This window comes from Thamnophis sirtalis, unplaced genomic scaffold (genome assembly GCF_051295495.1).
Source record: "Thamnophis sirtalis isolate CommonGarterSnake01/CBP01778 unplaced genomic scaffold, rThaSir2_p1.2 scaffold_1, whole genome shotgun sequence".
NCBI classification, from domain to species: Eukaryota; Metazoa; Chordata; class Lepidosauria; order Squamata; family Natricidae; genus Thamnophis; species Thamnophis sirtalis.
In genome coordinates this window covers 84,169,572-84,186,947 of record NW_028261381.1, presented here as the reverse complement: position 1 = coordinate 84,186,947, position 17,376 = coordinate 84,169,572, and the positions used below count along the sequence as shown (strand labels likewise).

Sequence of the window (17,376 nt, the reverse complement as noted above, 5' to 3'; positions counted from 1 at the left end):
TTCAAATTCGAATAGAATACAATGAGCTGGAAGGGCATCTAGTCCAGCCTCCCCCCCCCCCCGGTTCAAGCAGGAGAACCTATACCATTTCAGACAAGTGACTATCCAGTCTCTTCTTAAAAACCTTCAGTGATGAAGCACCTACAACTTCTGAAGGCAAGCTCTTCCACTGGTTAATTGTCCACGCTGTTAGGAGGTTTCTCCTTAATTCCAGATTGCTTCTCGCTTTGATTAGTTTCCAGCCATTGTTTCTTGTCCTACCCTCTGGTGCTTTGGAGAATAATTTGATCCCTTCTTCTTTGTGGCAGCCCCTCAAATACTGGAATACTGCTATCATGTCACCCCTAATTCTTCTTAAAGCATTCTGTATCAGAGGCATTGACAAAACCCAGTGCTTTCATCAAAATGACCAATCTTGCACCATTGCAACACAATTCCATTCCTTTCACATGTGTATTCAATTATCATGATATGTGCACAAAAAGGGAAGAATTGTGTTGTGGAGTTGACACTACTTGCCCCTCTTTGTCCTTGCAGATGCATCTGTCCCAACATAATGGCTATCCAATGCATCCAGTGAAGAGTGCAGTGACTCATTAGATTAGACACTGGGCTGATGATCAGCAGGCTCGTGTTCAAGACCCGGTTGCTGCTGTGTAAGACTGGGTAAGCTCCCATCACATGCTGTAGCTCCTGCCAACCCAGCAGTTCAAAATCAAGTAGCTGTGAGTAAATAAATGGGTACCATTTCAGTGCCCATCAGGGCAATTTAATGGGGATAAAGTAAACCCAAATTTGGCATTCCCTGGGCAACAGTGATGTCGCTGTTCAATCCTTTCAATCCTGAAGAAAAGTGGTGCTTCCCACTTGACTGTAGAAGCAGTATCCAGTGAAGGGGAATCTCTACCTCTTTGGGTAACTGATTAGATCTAATGTTTTTTCCTACACCAATTTGGACATGATACTCCAATTCTTCAGGCCCAGTTGATGTGGTTCCTCCGTGACCTGAACAAATAGGCACTGTAGGAAGACGTACCAACAATGAGCTATAAAATTCAAAACATTAGCTATGAATTATATGTATTCTAATTAAGAGTAATAAAAAATATGAAATTGAAGTCATCCCGTCTTTGTTTTACTCTACATACTCTTCCATTATTTCATAAATGTCATCCTCATAATTAACAGCATCTTTGTTAATTAATATTGAACAGATATGCTGCTAATATATGAATGAAATAGCATTCATGTAATTACTATTGCATTCAGTCTGGTTTCCTAATGGAAGCAGGATGTCCAATTTTGTCTTCTAATTGCATTCACAAATGTCCACAAATTTATGAAATGAAACATTTCAGTAATCCAAAATTCACAGAAAAAACCACACACATTTTCACTGTTGCAAATGAGATTTAAATGGGATTAACCTTTAAAGACTAATATAAAAATAATTTTGAAGAACTGAACAGATTAATCAGATATTCCCAATCATTTCTTGTGCTTTGGGTAACTCTTTTATACCAGAATAATGTAAAATGGTGTACTATTCAAGCTTTATAAACATTTTATGTATGATTCATATATATTGCACATATGTGTAGATCATTTCTCTTTATTCAAATATTTACAGTAGGTCAAAGATGTCCTTCGATTCCAATCCCATGCATATTAACCCTAATTTATGCACACAAAAAGTATTTGTAGATTTATAATACATTTTGATACAAAATTTGATTTATATTAATGCTAAATTGTATTTCTCTTTCAAATAAAAAACATTTAAGATTAATAAATCCTCAGTAGTATCTAGAGATTGATACAATTGGATTAGAAAGCTTATTTTCATGATTAAAACAATTCATTATTATCTACAACAGTGGGGAAAAAACTGATGAGAAATTCATCAGTCAGAATAGTTCACATTAAGATATGTAGGTAAATGGTCTATGCAAGACATCAGCCCATGGCATAGTTACAGGATTTAGCTTTTGGAACAGAAAATTTCAGGACTTTAAAAGAACGCTAATGGAAGAAGGCTTCAAAGCATTATAACAATGGAACTGTATCTAGGATGAATTATTATTCTGGTTTATATACTGCTTCCTTCATAAAGACTTTGAGCAATAACAAATGCAAAGCAGAGTGAAAACAATGGTTAAAACAAATGTACAGTAACTGATAGGCCACACCTCTGGCATAGATGGTCCTCATTCATTTGAGTCCAAAGCAGAGGTGGTATTCTGCTGATTCACCCCCGTTCGGGTGAACTGGTAGCAGTGGCGGGAGGAGGTTCCACCCGCCCACCCAGATGTCATCACGGATGCTCTGCACATGCGCAGAAGCGCCGTGCATGAGCTCCTGGTCCCGAAACGATAGTGAAGAAAAGAAGATTTCATGCCAGGTCCAAAGTGTTTCAAAAGAGGTACATTTTTTACCGCTCTTTGAAAATATTATCAGCAAGGGATCGTTTAAATATCCAGGGCTAGGCTGTTCCAGAGTAGGACAGCCATCACAGAGAAAGTTTAACAATGGGGTCCCTGCAGATGATATCCCCTTAGTGGGTAAGATCTTCAGTGGTCTTTTCCTAAAGAAATTCAACTATGGGCAGACGATCTCAGAGATATCCACAATGCACTATGAGAGGTTTAAAGGGGACACCTGAGACCTTGAATTTCATCCAGAAATTGACTGGCAAGCAATGCAGCTCCCACAATAGAGATTTTACACAGGCAAATCAATTCAATAAGCTGAAATGTGGGGAAAAGACTCAGGAAACTTAGTAAGTTAAGCGAATCTAATGAAGGCATTAGATTGGGGGGAAAATGAATGCAAGGGTCTTCAGAAAAACAAGTATCTACATAGATTGAATTCTTGTTTCTCTTTTATATTTTGGTTATTAGTAACCTATTTAAAATGGTTACATGATGGCATGCTCCTACAGAGTTTTCCATTCATTGTAACTGAATGGACGGCCTAAAAACTTTCAGAGCAGGTGTAACTTCTCCTGATTTTATTTGGCATACAAAAGAACTCGCATTCTAACTAGATGAATTGGATGGCTTTGGACCAGAACAAATAAATATATAATGGTCAGGCTCTCCCAGCCCTAGAAAGAAGGCAATGGAAAGTCACTTCTGAAAAACCTGCCAAGAAGCCTTCAGGGATGGCTCCACATTAACTTGGAAGACACTCAAGCTAAGACATGATTGGCTGAAAAGCTGCTTACCTTCACCATCCGAGCAAAATATTCACCACCGAGATAGTTTTCTGTTTTCAAGTATAAGTCCCTCAACTCACTTGCACCAACTGGATTATATTTGGAGTTAAATTTATCAAACCGGTGAAATGTCTGGCGATCCTAAGAAAAGCAGGGATTGAAAAAAGTAGATTTGTTATATTCGTAGGTTTATATTATTTATCACTGGATATTAATTTCAGTAACACACATATTTCCCCCTGCTCTGGAAATCCATTCCTATTCACACACCATTCCAAGGGTATTCATCTCAAATTGGATAGCTAAAAGTCTGTAGAAATTCTCAATCATCCAGGTTGTCCCCACCCCACAAAAAGTCATCCATGGTTGTCCCAAAGGTGCTTTTTCAGGAGGCAACTGGACTTTCTTATTTTTTCTTTAAAGATGTTTCGCTTCTCATCCAAGAAGCTTCTTCAGCTCTGACAGGATGGTGGGGAATGGAAAGATTTATAGATTAATAAAGTTGGAAGGGACCTTATAGGTCATCTAGTCCAACACCCTGCTCAAGCAGGAGATCCTACACCATTTCTAACAAATGGCTGTCCAATCTCTTCTTGAAAGTCTCAAGTGATGAAGCTCCCACAACTTCTGAAGGCAAGCTGTTCCATTGGTTGATTGTCCTCACTGTCAGAAAGTTTCTCCTTATTTCTAGGTTGAATCTTTCCTTGGTCAGTTTCCATTCATTATTCCTTGTCTGGTCTTCAGGTGCTTTGGAACATAGCTTGACCCGCTCCTCTCTATGGCAACCCCTCAAGTATTGGAACACTGCTATCAGGTCTCCCCTGGTCCTTCTCTTCACTAGACTAGTCATGCCCAGTTCCTGTAACCATCTTCGCATGTTTCCATCTCCAGTCCCCTAATCATCCTGGTTGCTCTTCTCTGGACCTTTTCTAGAGTCCCAACATCATTTTATAGTGTGGTGACCAAAACTGGATGCATATTCATAATACATTTTTTTAAAAAAATATGAACCTACAAAAAGGTAACTTGAATTCAGACTATAACAACTAGCACAGTAAATACACATAGGGCACAAGAGTTTGTCAACCCAAGGTTTCTTTCTCTTTCCATGGCTGAGCGATTTACACAACCTTGATAATTATTCTGATGTGATCTTTATTTAAAATGCACTTACTGCATGGACATCTAGTGAGTCTACAGTGAGGTCATAGGGGTCCATGTGTAGGCTTTCAAACACCTGCTTCAAAGTCAGCTTCTTGTCTTTTCTTTCCCCAACTATCCTGTTGGATTCAGTTTGATAAGTGTGCTTAATGAACCTCAGTAGATGTTTCTGATTCATGCAAGCAGCAGCGTGGATGTGGGTATCAACCTGAAATCATAAAAAAGTAGCGATTTTCCCCAGCTGAAGCTATTTTATTACTATCTCTGTTCCACAAATTTAAGTTAAAGACATTACAGATAATAATTGAGCCTCAAACTATTGTTGCTAAGCAAGGTAGTTGTTCAATGAGTTTTGTCCCATTTTACAACCTTTCTTGCCATAGCTGTCAAGTGAATCACTGCAGCTGTTAAGCTAGTAACATGGTTGTTAAATGAATCTGGCTTTCCCATTGCCTTGGCTTGTCTGAGGGTCACAAAAAGTGATCACATTATCCCATAATCTATCCAAAGTGTCATATATGAGTCAGTGTCTGAATTTTAGTCATGTGACCTTGAGGATGCTGCAATGGTTATGAGAGTGAAAAACGGTCATAAGTCACTTTTTTCAGTGCTGTGCTAACTTCAAACAGTCACTAAACGAATGGTTATAAGTTGAGGATTACTTGTAGTTTATCTGTTAATGCGATACTGTTAATGTAATATTACAAAACACATTTTCACAGATATCAGACAGTAAGTAAGGTAAGAAAGATAATCTTGAATTCACCCAAAACCACGCCTCTAATAAAACTGAACTAGATCACAAACAAATCCACTTTGAGGGTTGGTGAAGGATCGCAGATTTCTTTTGTTTAGCCCTTAGGATAAGAAAGTTCCTAAATTAAAATGGAAGAAGACTGGAAAGCATTTCCAAATGATATAGACAATTGTCCCTTTGAACAGAACATTTATAGCTGTTACTTACTGTTTGGACACAAATGTAGAACTTGACAGCCTTGTGAATGACATATGTCTTCTACCACTGTTGGTAGAAGCCTGTCTTTCATCGTAATCAGTTGTAATCAGTTTTAATCCTAATATTTGGTCCATCAACAGAAGAGACGGGGCTCTTTCCACCTCACCTATAACTTTTTAGCCCTGAAGGACTTTTGAGTTGTTGCCCAAAGCAGCAAAAGAGAGCGTGATTAGAGGATGCGGTAGCTCAGGGGTTAAAGACATTTGAGCTTGTCCGCTGAAAAACTGATAGCCCAGGTTTAAGACTGCATGACAGAGTAGGTTTCTGTTACATGCTGCAGCTCCTGCCCACTAGGAGTTCAAAAGTATGTAAAAACAAATAGATAAATAGGTACCATTTTAGTGGAAGGTAACAACATTTCATGAATAGTTTATAGTCATGTGTGTGCGAAAGACACAGATTGTGTGTATACGGGGAGAGAGAAAGAGATAGAGAGAGAAGATTAGACAGACAGACAGACAGACAGACAGATAGATTTGGCTATACATTTTGTTCAGTACTTTTCTTCATGACATACATATTTTCCCTTTTTCTGCCAATTTTAATTTACTCCCTTATTTTCAGCATATCTGAACCACAGCCAACAGTGTTAGCCAAGTCATGAAAGAACAGTACATCTTATTAACCTATAAGGCTGTTTAATGATTTTTACTCAAAAATATTTAGTATTTTAAAACATATCCCATGTGTCTTATTTTCTCAGGGATTGATGACATTTTCTCCACCTTCAAGATCTATATCAGGGCTGTCAAATTCAGGGCCTGCAGGCTGGATAGCAATAGCAATAGCAGTTAGACTTATATACCGCTTCATAGGGCTTTCAGCCCTCTCTAAGCGGTTTACAGAGTCAGCATATCGCCCCCAACAATCCGGGTCCTCATTTTACCCACCTCGGAAGGATGGAAGGCTGAGTCAACCTTGAGCCGGTGAGATTTGAACAGCCGAACTACAGAACTGCAGTCAGCTGAAGTAGCCTGCAGTATTGCATTTAATCACTGCGCCACCTCGGCGCAGCTGTTAAGCTAGTAACATGGATGTGTCACATGCTGGCCCTGCCCAGTTTAGCGAAGGGGAGAAAAGTCCCAATACGTCATGTGACGACGTCATGATGATGCGAGTTTGACACCCCTGATCTAAATGAACCAACACTTTTATGTTACTGTCACAAAGAAAAATACAGTTAGATCTGTAAACTTTCTTTCAGATTTGAGAACTGAGTACAAGCTAGAAAAGAGACGACTGAAATAGAAAAGAGGTTTTATGCCTGCAGAATCCAAATTATTATCAGATTCTTCTCCAAAGCAATTGCACTTCTGACTATTTGCAGAAGTGAAGGGAAATGTCTTTTTTTAGATCAAGCAACAGACCACATTTTATTTCAGCTCACAAACGTTGTTATTAAGAATTTAAGGCGATATGATATACTGCTCCTATCAAGGGAGATCAGGGTGGATAAGCTCTTCACTGAATAGACGAAGTTGAACAATCCTTATTAATTTCATTTCAGTTGCAAAAATAATTCAGCTTCCGCAATGATTTTAAAAAAATCCTTCAACTTCATTCAATCCTCCATGCTTTTTCTGTGGTCTTTAATCATAACTACTGAAGCTTAATCAAGAGGTATTTATTTAAGGTGCTGTCTATTTTATTTTCCATAATCATTATGAAACAAAACAATGCTTCAATTCAGCAAAATGAGAATTTTCAGTAAGGCTCTTTTAGACCTGAGGAACATTATTTAATGAACATGGCAAGAGAGAACGAAATGAATTTCAGTTGACCATATACTGTATGCCTATCCAACTATTTAGAAATTTGTTAAGAGGCAAGCAGAAGATTCTAGTATACTCAACAAAGAGTGTCTTGATTGTTCCATTGACTAATCAACTCAGTCAAAGTCAAAATGACAAAAGTACATTTAGTAAGTCACATCCTGATTCAAAAAGATGTTTTGGAAACACAAATAGATTTTTGTGTCTATGATACCCTCCATTGCTTCTTCAAAATACTGCTATTGAAAAAGATACTTATTTTGCATATATAAATCAAGTCCTAAGATAGAAAATAGCAGCAATTATCTCTTAAACGTAGCAATATCAATAGCACCTATATGCCGCTTCATTGTGCATTACAGCACTTACTCTGTAAGTAGTTTGCAGAGTGACCTAACAATCTAGGTCCACATTTTACTATTCTTGAAAAGATGGAAAGCTGAGTCATTCTTGAATTGCTCAGGATGCAATCTATTTTGGCCAAAGGTAGGTCAAGGCATCTTACAATATAACAAGGGGTTAAAATGGGGGGGGGGGCTAAATTTAATAACTAATAATTCAATTAATTAAACATAATATTATTACCCTCTACGCATTTCATGTTCCCTTTGTTTACATTAAAAATTATGGGCTGGTAACAATTTTCACAAAAGCTGTGGGAAGGTTTGAGGATGTTATAAATGGTCCCTGTGGTTTCAGATTGCCCACTAGTCTGTTAAGGCTGGGCATCTTTCAATCATGATTCAGAAAGATGCTTCAGATCTCATGTGAACTCAGCACTTCTCTGCTACAGATTAAGTCAGCCAAGTCCTTTTTCAGACTATTGAAAACCTGAAAAATGATTATGTTGCTTTAAGGATTCATTAAAGCAGCTTTTTCTTTTTCTTTTTTGAGCAGATGATGCTGGAAAAAAGATGTTACTGTTGATACAACACAGTTCTTTGAAATCATGTTTGAAATCAGCACAGCACAGTAATAAGGTAAAGAAGAAAGTTCATTTTTAAAAAATGTTATTCAGAAGTATTTATTGCACTGGTTGAAAAAGAGCCACAAATAGTGCTGATGCCATTCATGTGGTCATCAATTTATGGCTGCATGGGAAAATGGACCATTCAGATGAAGCAAAAGAGAGGTTTCAGGGCAATTAACAACCACAGGTTCTATAATCAAAACATAAAAGTATGTGAACCACTCCATAATTGTGGTGATAGATTACACTGATTTACAGCATGAATATTACAGTCAATTACATATAAACAAAGGCTACATGTATATGAATGTATATTCTATTGAGTCATCCAGCAATGACCTATTGAGCACATCTATCTATGAAGATATAATCCACTACTATTCTTCTATATGCATAATATTCTTTGAAAAGGGAATTCAGTTAGAATATATTTTTCCTCACCATATAATAAAAAAAATATTAGGAGATCACAGGGAATCATGCAGGACAGAAGGATTCATGGAATCTAACTTCCATCACCTTCTTTTCACTGAAGGCTTCAAAAAACAAAATGATCTTAGATGGACGATGCTGAAGTCTTTTGTATTTATTTACTCTTTACTTGTCTTTACTCTTTGTTTATTTATGATTATAACCCTTTCCTACTTGTGGTAGAAAGACCACTTTAATTTATTAAAGATTTTTAAATGTCTGAGAAAAATCCCTCACAGTAAGATTTTCTTTTCTCAATAAACAGCAAAGTCTTTACATACTTCCTATGAATTCCCATGACTTTAGCACACAGTTAAAATGTTTTATGTTCTTCAGTTAGAATGCACAATTTATTTATGTATTTATTTTGCTTATAAGCTGCCTGACTCCATTATCATTCTGACCGCATACAGACTAAAAACAATACAAAACACAGCCATATAGAGATGCTAAAAAGAAAAGATATCTGGCAAAAATTAACAGAATATAAAAAGCCAAAAGTATTTGTTTGGAGCGTACATTTTCCTTTGCTATTTATTGTGTTAGGACACTTTTTGGGAAGCAATAATAGCCAGTTTGTACTAATCAGAAAATCTACAGATTTTAGTACTAGACTGATTTATTGTTAAGGATACAGTGAAACCTCATTTTAATAAACTAATTGGGCAAGGGATGTCAGTTATTCATGAATATCTGCTAAATAAAAAATTACATAATTTTCATCCATTTGTATTATTTACATAATTAGCACAGCAAAAATATATATGTATATTGCTGTGCCAATCTGGTCCATCACATATGTTTTTTTTAAAATCAAGGTCTACTAAATCAGAATAAAATTTAATTTGTGGAGGTACAGGTTATATTTTTGCCCACCAGAAAAATGTGACATGGCCTTATTATCAGGACATGCCGTATTTTTGGGGAAACATGGTAAACATATCTGATACACTATTATTTCTCTCCTTTTTCCTCTTACTTTCTTATCCTTGGCACCCAACTATCCTTCTTTTTGGCCTCTTCCATCAACGGGGTCATTGAAGGCACTGCTAAGTTTACAGAATACTAAACAATTCTGACACCCTCCAACATTCTGATGAGGGAGGTGGCTCTTGAGAGTTTTATGTACACACATGTATTAAATCTGTCATCAAGATAGATAAATATTCTATATTTAGAAGAGTCGGTAATTCTATCATTGTCTCCAGCAGTTTATGTACATAGTAGTGATAGATGACTTTCTGGTGCTTCAGTCAAGGTTACCCGAGGTGTCCCAAAATATAATATCAATTCTGTTAATACTACTAGTTTTCATAGAAGGTTGAATAACCATGGCAGAGACCCTAACAAATATAGCTTTGATTTGAACATATTGCCCATAATTTATTTAATATTTCTGAATTATGGTTGCTTAATTGTTACTTGTTTTTTTATTTGTTGATTGGTTGGAAATCTTTTCACTCTCAGAGGCGCAATTGTGAAATAGGTGGCTGTATAATCAATATATTGGAGAAGCGGTGGTTCAGTGGCTAAGACTCTGAGCATGTCGATCAGAAAGGTCGGCAGTTCGGCGGTTCAAATCCCTAGTACCGCATAACGGAGTGAGCTCCTGTTATTTGTCTCAGCTTCTGCTAACCTAGCAGTGGGAAAGCATATAAAAATGCAAGTAGAAAAATAGGAACCACCTTTGGTGGGAAGGAAACAGCGTTCCATGCATCTTTGCCATTTACTCAGGCCAGCCACATGACCATGGAGACGTCTTCGGACAGTGATGGCTCTTCAGCTTTGAAAGAGAGATGAACACTGCCCCTTAGAGTTTAGAACGACTAGCACATAGGTGCGAGGGGAACCTTTACCTTAAAATCAATATAATTCATAAATAAATAACAATACTGAATATTCAGATTCTTGGGTTGGATAACAATAGTTGCTATACAAAGAAAAACCAAAGCATAGAAACTCATATTTAACTGATTGCTTGCTCAGACTAATTTTCCCTCCAACTAAGCTAATGTCCCCTGAGCAAAATGAAAATCATGTAATTTCATTTCATCAACTACACTTCAGGATAGGTGGAAGCAATCAAGCGCTCTCCAAATGTCACTGAATCACAGAGCTTTAAGTTATCAAGTCCAACAACCTGTCACAGCAGGAATCCAAATTGAACTGAAAATATTCAGCAAAGAGAAGCTCACCATCTTGTCAATCATTCGTTTCTTGCTGATTTGCTCCCATTTTTCTTTTTTTAAGATTCAATTAAAATGTGTCTTCCTGTACCTGGAGATTATTCTTTTTTCTTCTGAATAATACATCTTTGGGGGATATTTGTGGGTGGTATTGTATTCTCAGGACTAAACAAACCCAGTTCCCCTAGTCTCCCTCATTTTCTATAATGAATCCTAGCATTATGGTTATTGGAAACACTGCTTAGGAACTGTGCTTTTGGGGTCATGACACAATCAATCACTTCTAAAAGATTATACAGTGCCAGCATTATACAGGGAGGAAGGGAGGAAGAAGATGATGGAAAAAGTATGGTAAACTTTTAGCAAGCTGTGGGGTTTGGGCTGGGTGGTGCAGTGTTACACTGGTTCAGCTCCTTTCTTCAAGAACAATCCCAATCAGTGTTGATAGGGAATGGAAGTCCTCTACATCAGTGGTCTCCAACCTTGGCAACTTTAAGACCTGTGGACTTCAACTCCCAGAGTTCCTCTGGGAGTTGAAGTCCACAGGTCTTAAAGTTGCCAAGGTTGGAGACCACTGCCCTATACCATTTGAGACGAATGGTTATCCAATCTCTTCTTAAAAACCTCCAGTGTTGGAGCATTCCCAACTTCTGGAGGCAAGCTGCTCCATTGATTATTTGTTTGTTCTAATTGTCAGGAAATTTCTCCTCAGTTCTAGGTTGCTTCTCTCCTTGATTAGTTTCCTTCCATTGTTTCTTGTTGTCCTTCAGATGCTTTGGGAAATAGGTTGATCCCCCACCCCTCTTCTTAAAAAAAAATCTAAAAAATATCCAACTTCACAGAGACTTTTTCTTTCTTTCAAACTGGGTGATAGGAGTAGCCAGGAAAGTTTCAGGGGGTCTTAACAGTATGTGACATAAAACAACTACAGATGCAGTTTCTTTTCTTGCTGTCAATACTGTAGGGCAGTGGTCTCCAACCTTGGCAACTTTAAGACTTGTGGACTTCAACTCCCAGAGTTCCTCAGCCAGCTTTGCTGGCTGAGGAACTTTGGGAGTTGAAGTCCACAGGTCTTAAAGTTGCCAAGGTTGGAGACCACTGCTCTACATGATTGTTTCTTTCTGGTGTGCCGCAAGAATTGGTGCTTTATCCATTCCTTTATAACATCTACACGAAACCTCTGGGTGAGATCATCCAACACCATGGGATAAGGTATCAGAAATACCTTATCCCAACTTTTTATCTCCATTCCTGGTGATCCAAGTGATTATATAGCTACCCTCTCACAGTGCCTGGAAGCTGTGGTGGTCTGGATGGAGAACAGCAGACTTTAGTTGAATCCTGTAAGACAGAGTGGCTGTGGGTTTATGTGGCCTGGGGATCTGTTGGTTTATCATTTTAAATTCTGGATAAGGTTGCATTACTCCAGATCTGGGAATTCTCCTAGGCTCGCGACTCCTGTTCAAAGAGCAGGTGGCAGCCGTGAGTAGGAAAGTCTTTGCACAACTTTGTGTTGTGTGCCAATTTTGCCCTTTCCTGGATCATGAGGCTCTGCATAGTCACTCATGCCCTGGCCATTTCTCTGTTGGATTACTGCAATGTGCTCTACATCGGGCTACCCTTGAAACTACAACTGGTACAGAATGCAGTGGTGCAGAAGGTTCTGGAGGTCCTTCATGTAGCACATGTGACAACGCTGTTACACAAGTTGTACTGGTTACCAATTTCCTTCCATGTCCAACTCAAAGTTTTGGTCATTACCTTTAAAGCTCTTTATTGCATAGGTCCCCACTCATGTCATTGAAATAGATCTACTTCAGATCCCATCAACCAAGGAATTTTGGGTGGAAGATGGTTGGAGTGGGGGTCTAAGAGAAGAGTCTTTCTGCTGTGACTCCTGCTCTCTCGATTATTCTCCCATTGGATGTGAGGTCTACTCCCACACTCCTGGCCTTCCAAAGAACACATTTGGCTCTGCTATCTGGCTTGGGATGCCCAACAGAGGCATGTTGTATTGAGGGTGGAGGGTAGGGAAGATCCCTACTCCCAGGCCGCCTACTGTCTGGGTTTTTAGCTTTCTTATTTTACTCTCCTAATTTTAATTTCCTTGTATGACACTTTTTAATTTTTCATTATATTTGTAAGGTGCCCAGAGTTAATATCAGTGAAATGGACAGCATAAAAATTTAAGGAGGAGGGAGGGAGGAAGCAAGCTATGGTGAAAGCTTTCAATTGGTCCATATAACAAAACTATCACATTCTTCTTCTTATTATTATTATTATTAAAAGGTCTTCTAATCCTTCATAGCAGGATTCTGAAGACTGAAGATGTCCATTCATTTCACATTTGACATATATTGTCAGGTTAGCAACAGAAGCAAAAGAAAACAAAAGATTTCTCTTTTCCAGGTTCAGAGTTGCTTAATTATTGGTTTAACTGAGGACTATTTTATAGGTAATCCTCAATTTATGACCACAACTGAGTCCAAAATTTCCATTGCTAAGCAAGGCAGATATTAAGTGAATGTTCCTCCATTGTATGACCTTTTTGTCACAGTTGCTAAGTGAATCACTGCAGTTAAGTGAACTATGTGGTCGTTAAGTGAATCTGGCTTCCCCAAATTGACTTTGTCACAAGCCAACTGGGAAGATCACATGATCACATGACAGTGCAACTGTCATAAGCACATGCCAGTTAACAACTGCCTGAAAACTGATTATGTGACCAAAGGGATGCTATAGTGGTCATAAATGTGAAAAACGGTCATAAGTCACATTTTTCAATGCTGTCATTAAACACTCACTAAACAACTGGTTGTAAATTGAGGACTACCTGTATTTTGTACTTGTTGTATGTTATAATAATTTGTTTTGAAATCTGAAAGTTATCTACAATAGCATTTCAATCCATAACACATTTTTAGATGTATTATTTTGCTTTCAACTCGGGGGGGGGGGGATTGTTACATCTACATAGTCTAAATCAATACAGCAATCTGAAATACTTGATGAGTAGTTTATTATTGGATGTTTTATGGATAGTTTATTCTGCACTTTTCTTATAACTTGCTTGTACATCAGTCACAATAAGGACTTCATAGAATTCAGAGTAATCTTATGAGGGCTATGTTTATATCATTCCTTCCCAAGCAAGGTCACACTGTCCTTTCTGCTCATATGCAATGCTTGTGCTAAACATTATTAGCCTCTTGTGATAGTCAATAAACATGAAACTGCACACCATCTGGGCCAGCCCTGAAAGAGGCTTAACAGAGATATTTTAAGATATAAGAATCTCTTTTAGTGCCTGCAGAATTCACTATTCCATACTGTTTTGTTGGAAGGGGGGAAATGCTTTTGCCTATTTCCCTTATTCTTAGTCTTTAATTCTCCTCACTACAATCAGCAATTCTGTTCACCTGATGTAAATAAAATAAAATATAAAAATACATTAAGCATAAAAAGTATTACATAAAATGCTTTATTTTACTTATCTTTGCACCTCCCCATTTCTCCACTGATATCAACTATTTCTCGTGACTTTTTTTTTTTTTTAGATTTCTACATTTGGCCTGAGTTACTAAAGTCTGTCAAATGGGGAAATGACTGGAGGAAGAAAAATTAGGCAAACCTGTTGCTAGTTCTCTAATTCACTGTCCAAATTGTATATAAGAGGGAACCTGAAAAAGCTCATGAGGAGAGTTTCTGCCTCTTTCACAGAAGATCTGAAGGACCCGATATAAGTAAAAGAGAGACTAACTCTTTTCAAATAGCAAATCTAGACAGCATACTAAAAAGCAGAGACATCACCATGCCAACAAAAGTGTGCATAGTCAAGGCTATGTTTTTTTCCAGTTGCACTGTATGACTGTGAAGATTGGACTGTAAGAAAGGTTGAGTGCCAAAGAATTGAGGCCTTTGAATTATGATGCTAGAGAAGACTCCTGCGAGACCCTTTGACTACAAGGCTATCAAACCGGTCAGTCCTAGAGGAGATCAACCCTGACTGCTCTTTAAAAGGCCAGAACCTGAAGTTGAAACTCAAATATTTTGGCCACCTAATGAGAAGGAAGGACTCACTGGAGAAGAGCCTACCGGTAATTCTGGGAATGATTGAGGGCAAAAGAAGAAGGGAGTGACAGGGAATGAGGTGGCTGGATGGAGTCACTGAAGCAGTAGGCGTGAGCTTAAATGGACTCCAGAGGATGGTAGAGGACAGGAAGTCCTGAGGAAATTTGTCCATGAGGTCATGATAGGTCAGACACATTGTCGCAACTAACAACAACAACAACTCTTTTCACATCCCCTCTCCCCACAACCCTTTCAATCATATATAGGAGCCTTTCTATGATCTCCCATTCTCTTCCCTGAGTATTAGACCCAGTGAAGAATCTGTTAGATTACTAGAAGACATTACTACTAAAAAACAATTCTGAGAGTATACAGTAGATGAGAAAAGGCCCAGCTGCAACCAATGATCAGCTAAAAACTAGGAAGAGAATGAATTGGGAGTGTATTTATAAATCCTCAGACTTTTCTGGATTTTATTGGATTGTGTTTCCTTTTGAGTCCATGTATTATGTAATTTGCCAAAAGTTACTGGTTAAATTTGAATCTGGTTTTTCCAATTCTAACATTCTATTCACTGGTTTATTTATTATTAAATTTCACATCTTAATATGCACTAGGCTGGATTTATTTATATAATAAATTCATTCTCTACAAAAAGTGTCAATTGTTTGAGCTATAAAATTTTGAATAAATTGAAAGAAAGTCATCTAAGTAAATAAGATGAGAAAATAAATTGAAAAAAGATGTTTAAGATGTCTAAATATATATTACACTGTACTGAATAAGAACAATAACAATTTCCACCTTATCCTAAATATACTAGTAGTTATGGCTTTTGCATTACATAAAAGTAAAATTGGAATAAAAATTAAAGTATCAACTGCTCACTTTAGATCTCTCACATGCAAAGATCTGTATTACAGCCTCTTTCTACAGATCTTTAGATAAGCATATTTGCTTTCAATGTTTTGCTGCTACATATTCCATACTTCCACGTCAGTTACACTCTTAAACTAGCTGAAAAAAAATTGAAGCGATAAGCCCCTAGTGTTCTATTCCTTCAGTGTTCACAATCTGTGTTCCTGCCACCAGATTCAAACTTTAGATATGGTTATCCATACACCAAATGGCTTTAAGAAGTGAGATTGATTACAAGACATACCACTGAAACAACAAAATGTTAAAAAGTTATGATATTTATGTAGTTACTTACAAAGCACATCTAAATTATATTAAAGTAACCAAAAACTTTACAATCCCCAAGGCATGTCACAATTTTTGAGCACCCGTAATGATTGGAAATTGAAAGTTGAAAAATTTTGACGTTTCAAATTTTCAATATACACAATAAGACGGTTTGAATGATTGGGGAGACTAGGTATAAAAAAATGAAGAATAATTGCTTTCACTTACCTTTCTTACATTATAAAAATCTCGATGAGGGTTACTTTTTAGTTCTTTTAATTCAGACATCTCATTTAGCATTTCATGTAAACCAAACTTAGATCCTAGAAAGTTAAGCCGCTTGTGGCAATATGTTTTTCTGTGAAAAATGGATCATCATTGGTTAATTATACTTGTATAATATATAGAAAAGAATTGTTTTACGTTAAATAACAGATACCTTCTGGGAATTATTACTGGCCAGGGACCTCTGCAGTAGGGAAGTCAAAATGTAAATAAGACAGTTGTGAGCACACAAGTCCTTTTTAATATGTGTCACCTTTATGTAAAAAAGGGGCAGGACTGATCTCACAGTTGTGTGAAGCATCTTATCTTTTTGACATACCCCAAGGAACCCTGGTACAAATAACTTTGAACTAGAACAGTTTTAAATGTGAAGTATTCCATTTCAGATTAAAATGTACTATTGCACACTAAAACAACTGTTTCTCATTCAATGGGTCATTTCCATTCTTCGGATTAAGGAATATCTATTTATATTACCATAATTTTCAGAAAATGCTGGGAGTTAACCTAAGCCACTACAACTCATAAACATACTATTCTGCCACTGTCTTTATCTGTATTTTCAGACAAAATCTATTTCTAAATAAACTTGTATAGGATTAGGATTCTAGAACTTCATCAAACAGAAGTGGCTGAAGAACAACTGTAGCATTATGATTAATAAAGCATTTAATATCCTAGCCTTATAGAATTCTTAAAATTAAAAAGAACCATACGTTGGGCCATTGGCAATAAGAGCCAACACATGGCTGAGGTCAAGGGTGTAGGTATGCCGATCAGGATAAGGCAAACTTTGTGGTTCATTAAGTTCCATCTTTTCTTCGTTTTCAAAAACTAAGAAGATGCCATCCTTCATCTTTACAACATAGTCCAAGTTCCCTGGAGAATCATCAAGATTGTAAGGATCCTGCAGTTCTTTCAGTGGTGGATGGAAATCTGTAAAACATCCATGTCAGACATTCTAGCATCATTTAAAATACAGACTCATTCTATCATAGCTGGAAATTAAATTGTTAGTAAACAACAGTTTTTCTAAAAAAAAC

The 17,376-nt window shown here is 37.3% G+C and overlaps 1 protein-coding gene across 4 annotated transcripts in view; it reads right to left on the bottom strand.

The window, feature by feature from the left end:
* AMPD3 (adenosine monophosphate deaminase 3) overlaps positions 1–17,376 on the bottom strand; it is a 56,150-nt gene that overhangs the window by 26,859 nt on the left and 11,915 nt on the right. For all 4 annotated transcript variants that reach the window (XM_014051689.2, XM_087717977.1, XM_014051687.2 and 1 more), the window contains exons 6-9: positions 17,050–17,269; positions 16,277–16,406; positions 4,392–4,586; positions 3,227–3,358 (exon numbers count right to left, since the gene is read on the bottom strand). In XM_014051689.2, the coding sequence (XP_013907164.1) occupies positions 3,227–3,358; positions 4,392–4,586; positions 16,277–16,406; positions 17,050–17,269 (677 nt within the window). The remainder of the gene's footprint in view (positions 1–3,226; positions 3,359–4,391; positions 4,587–16,276; positions 16,407–17,049; positions 17,270–17,376) is intronic.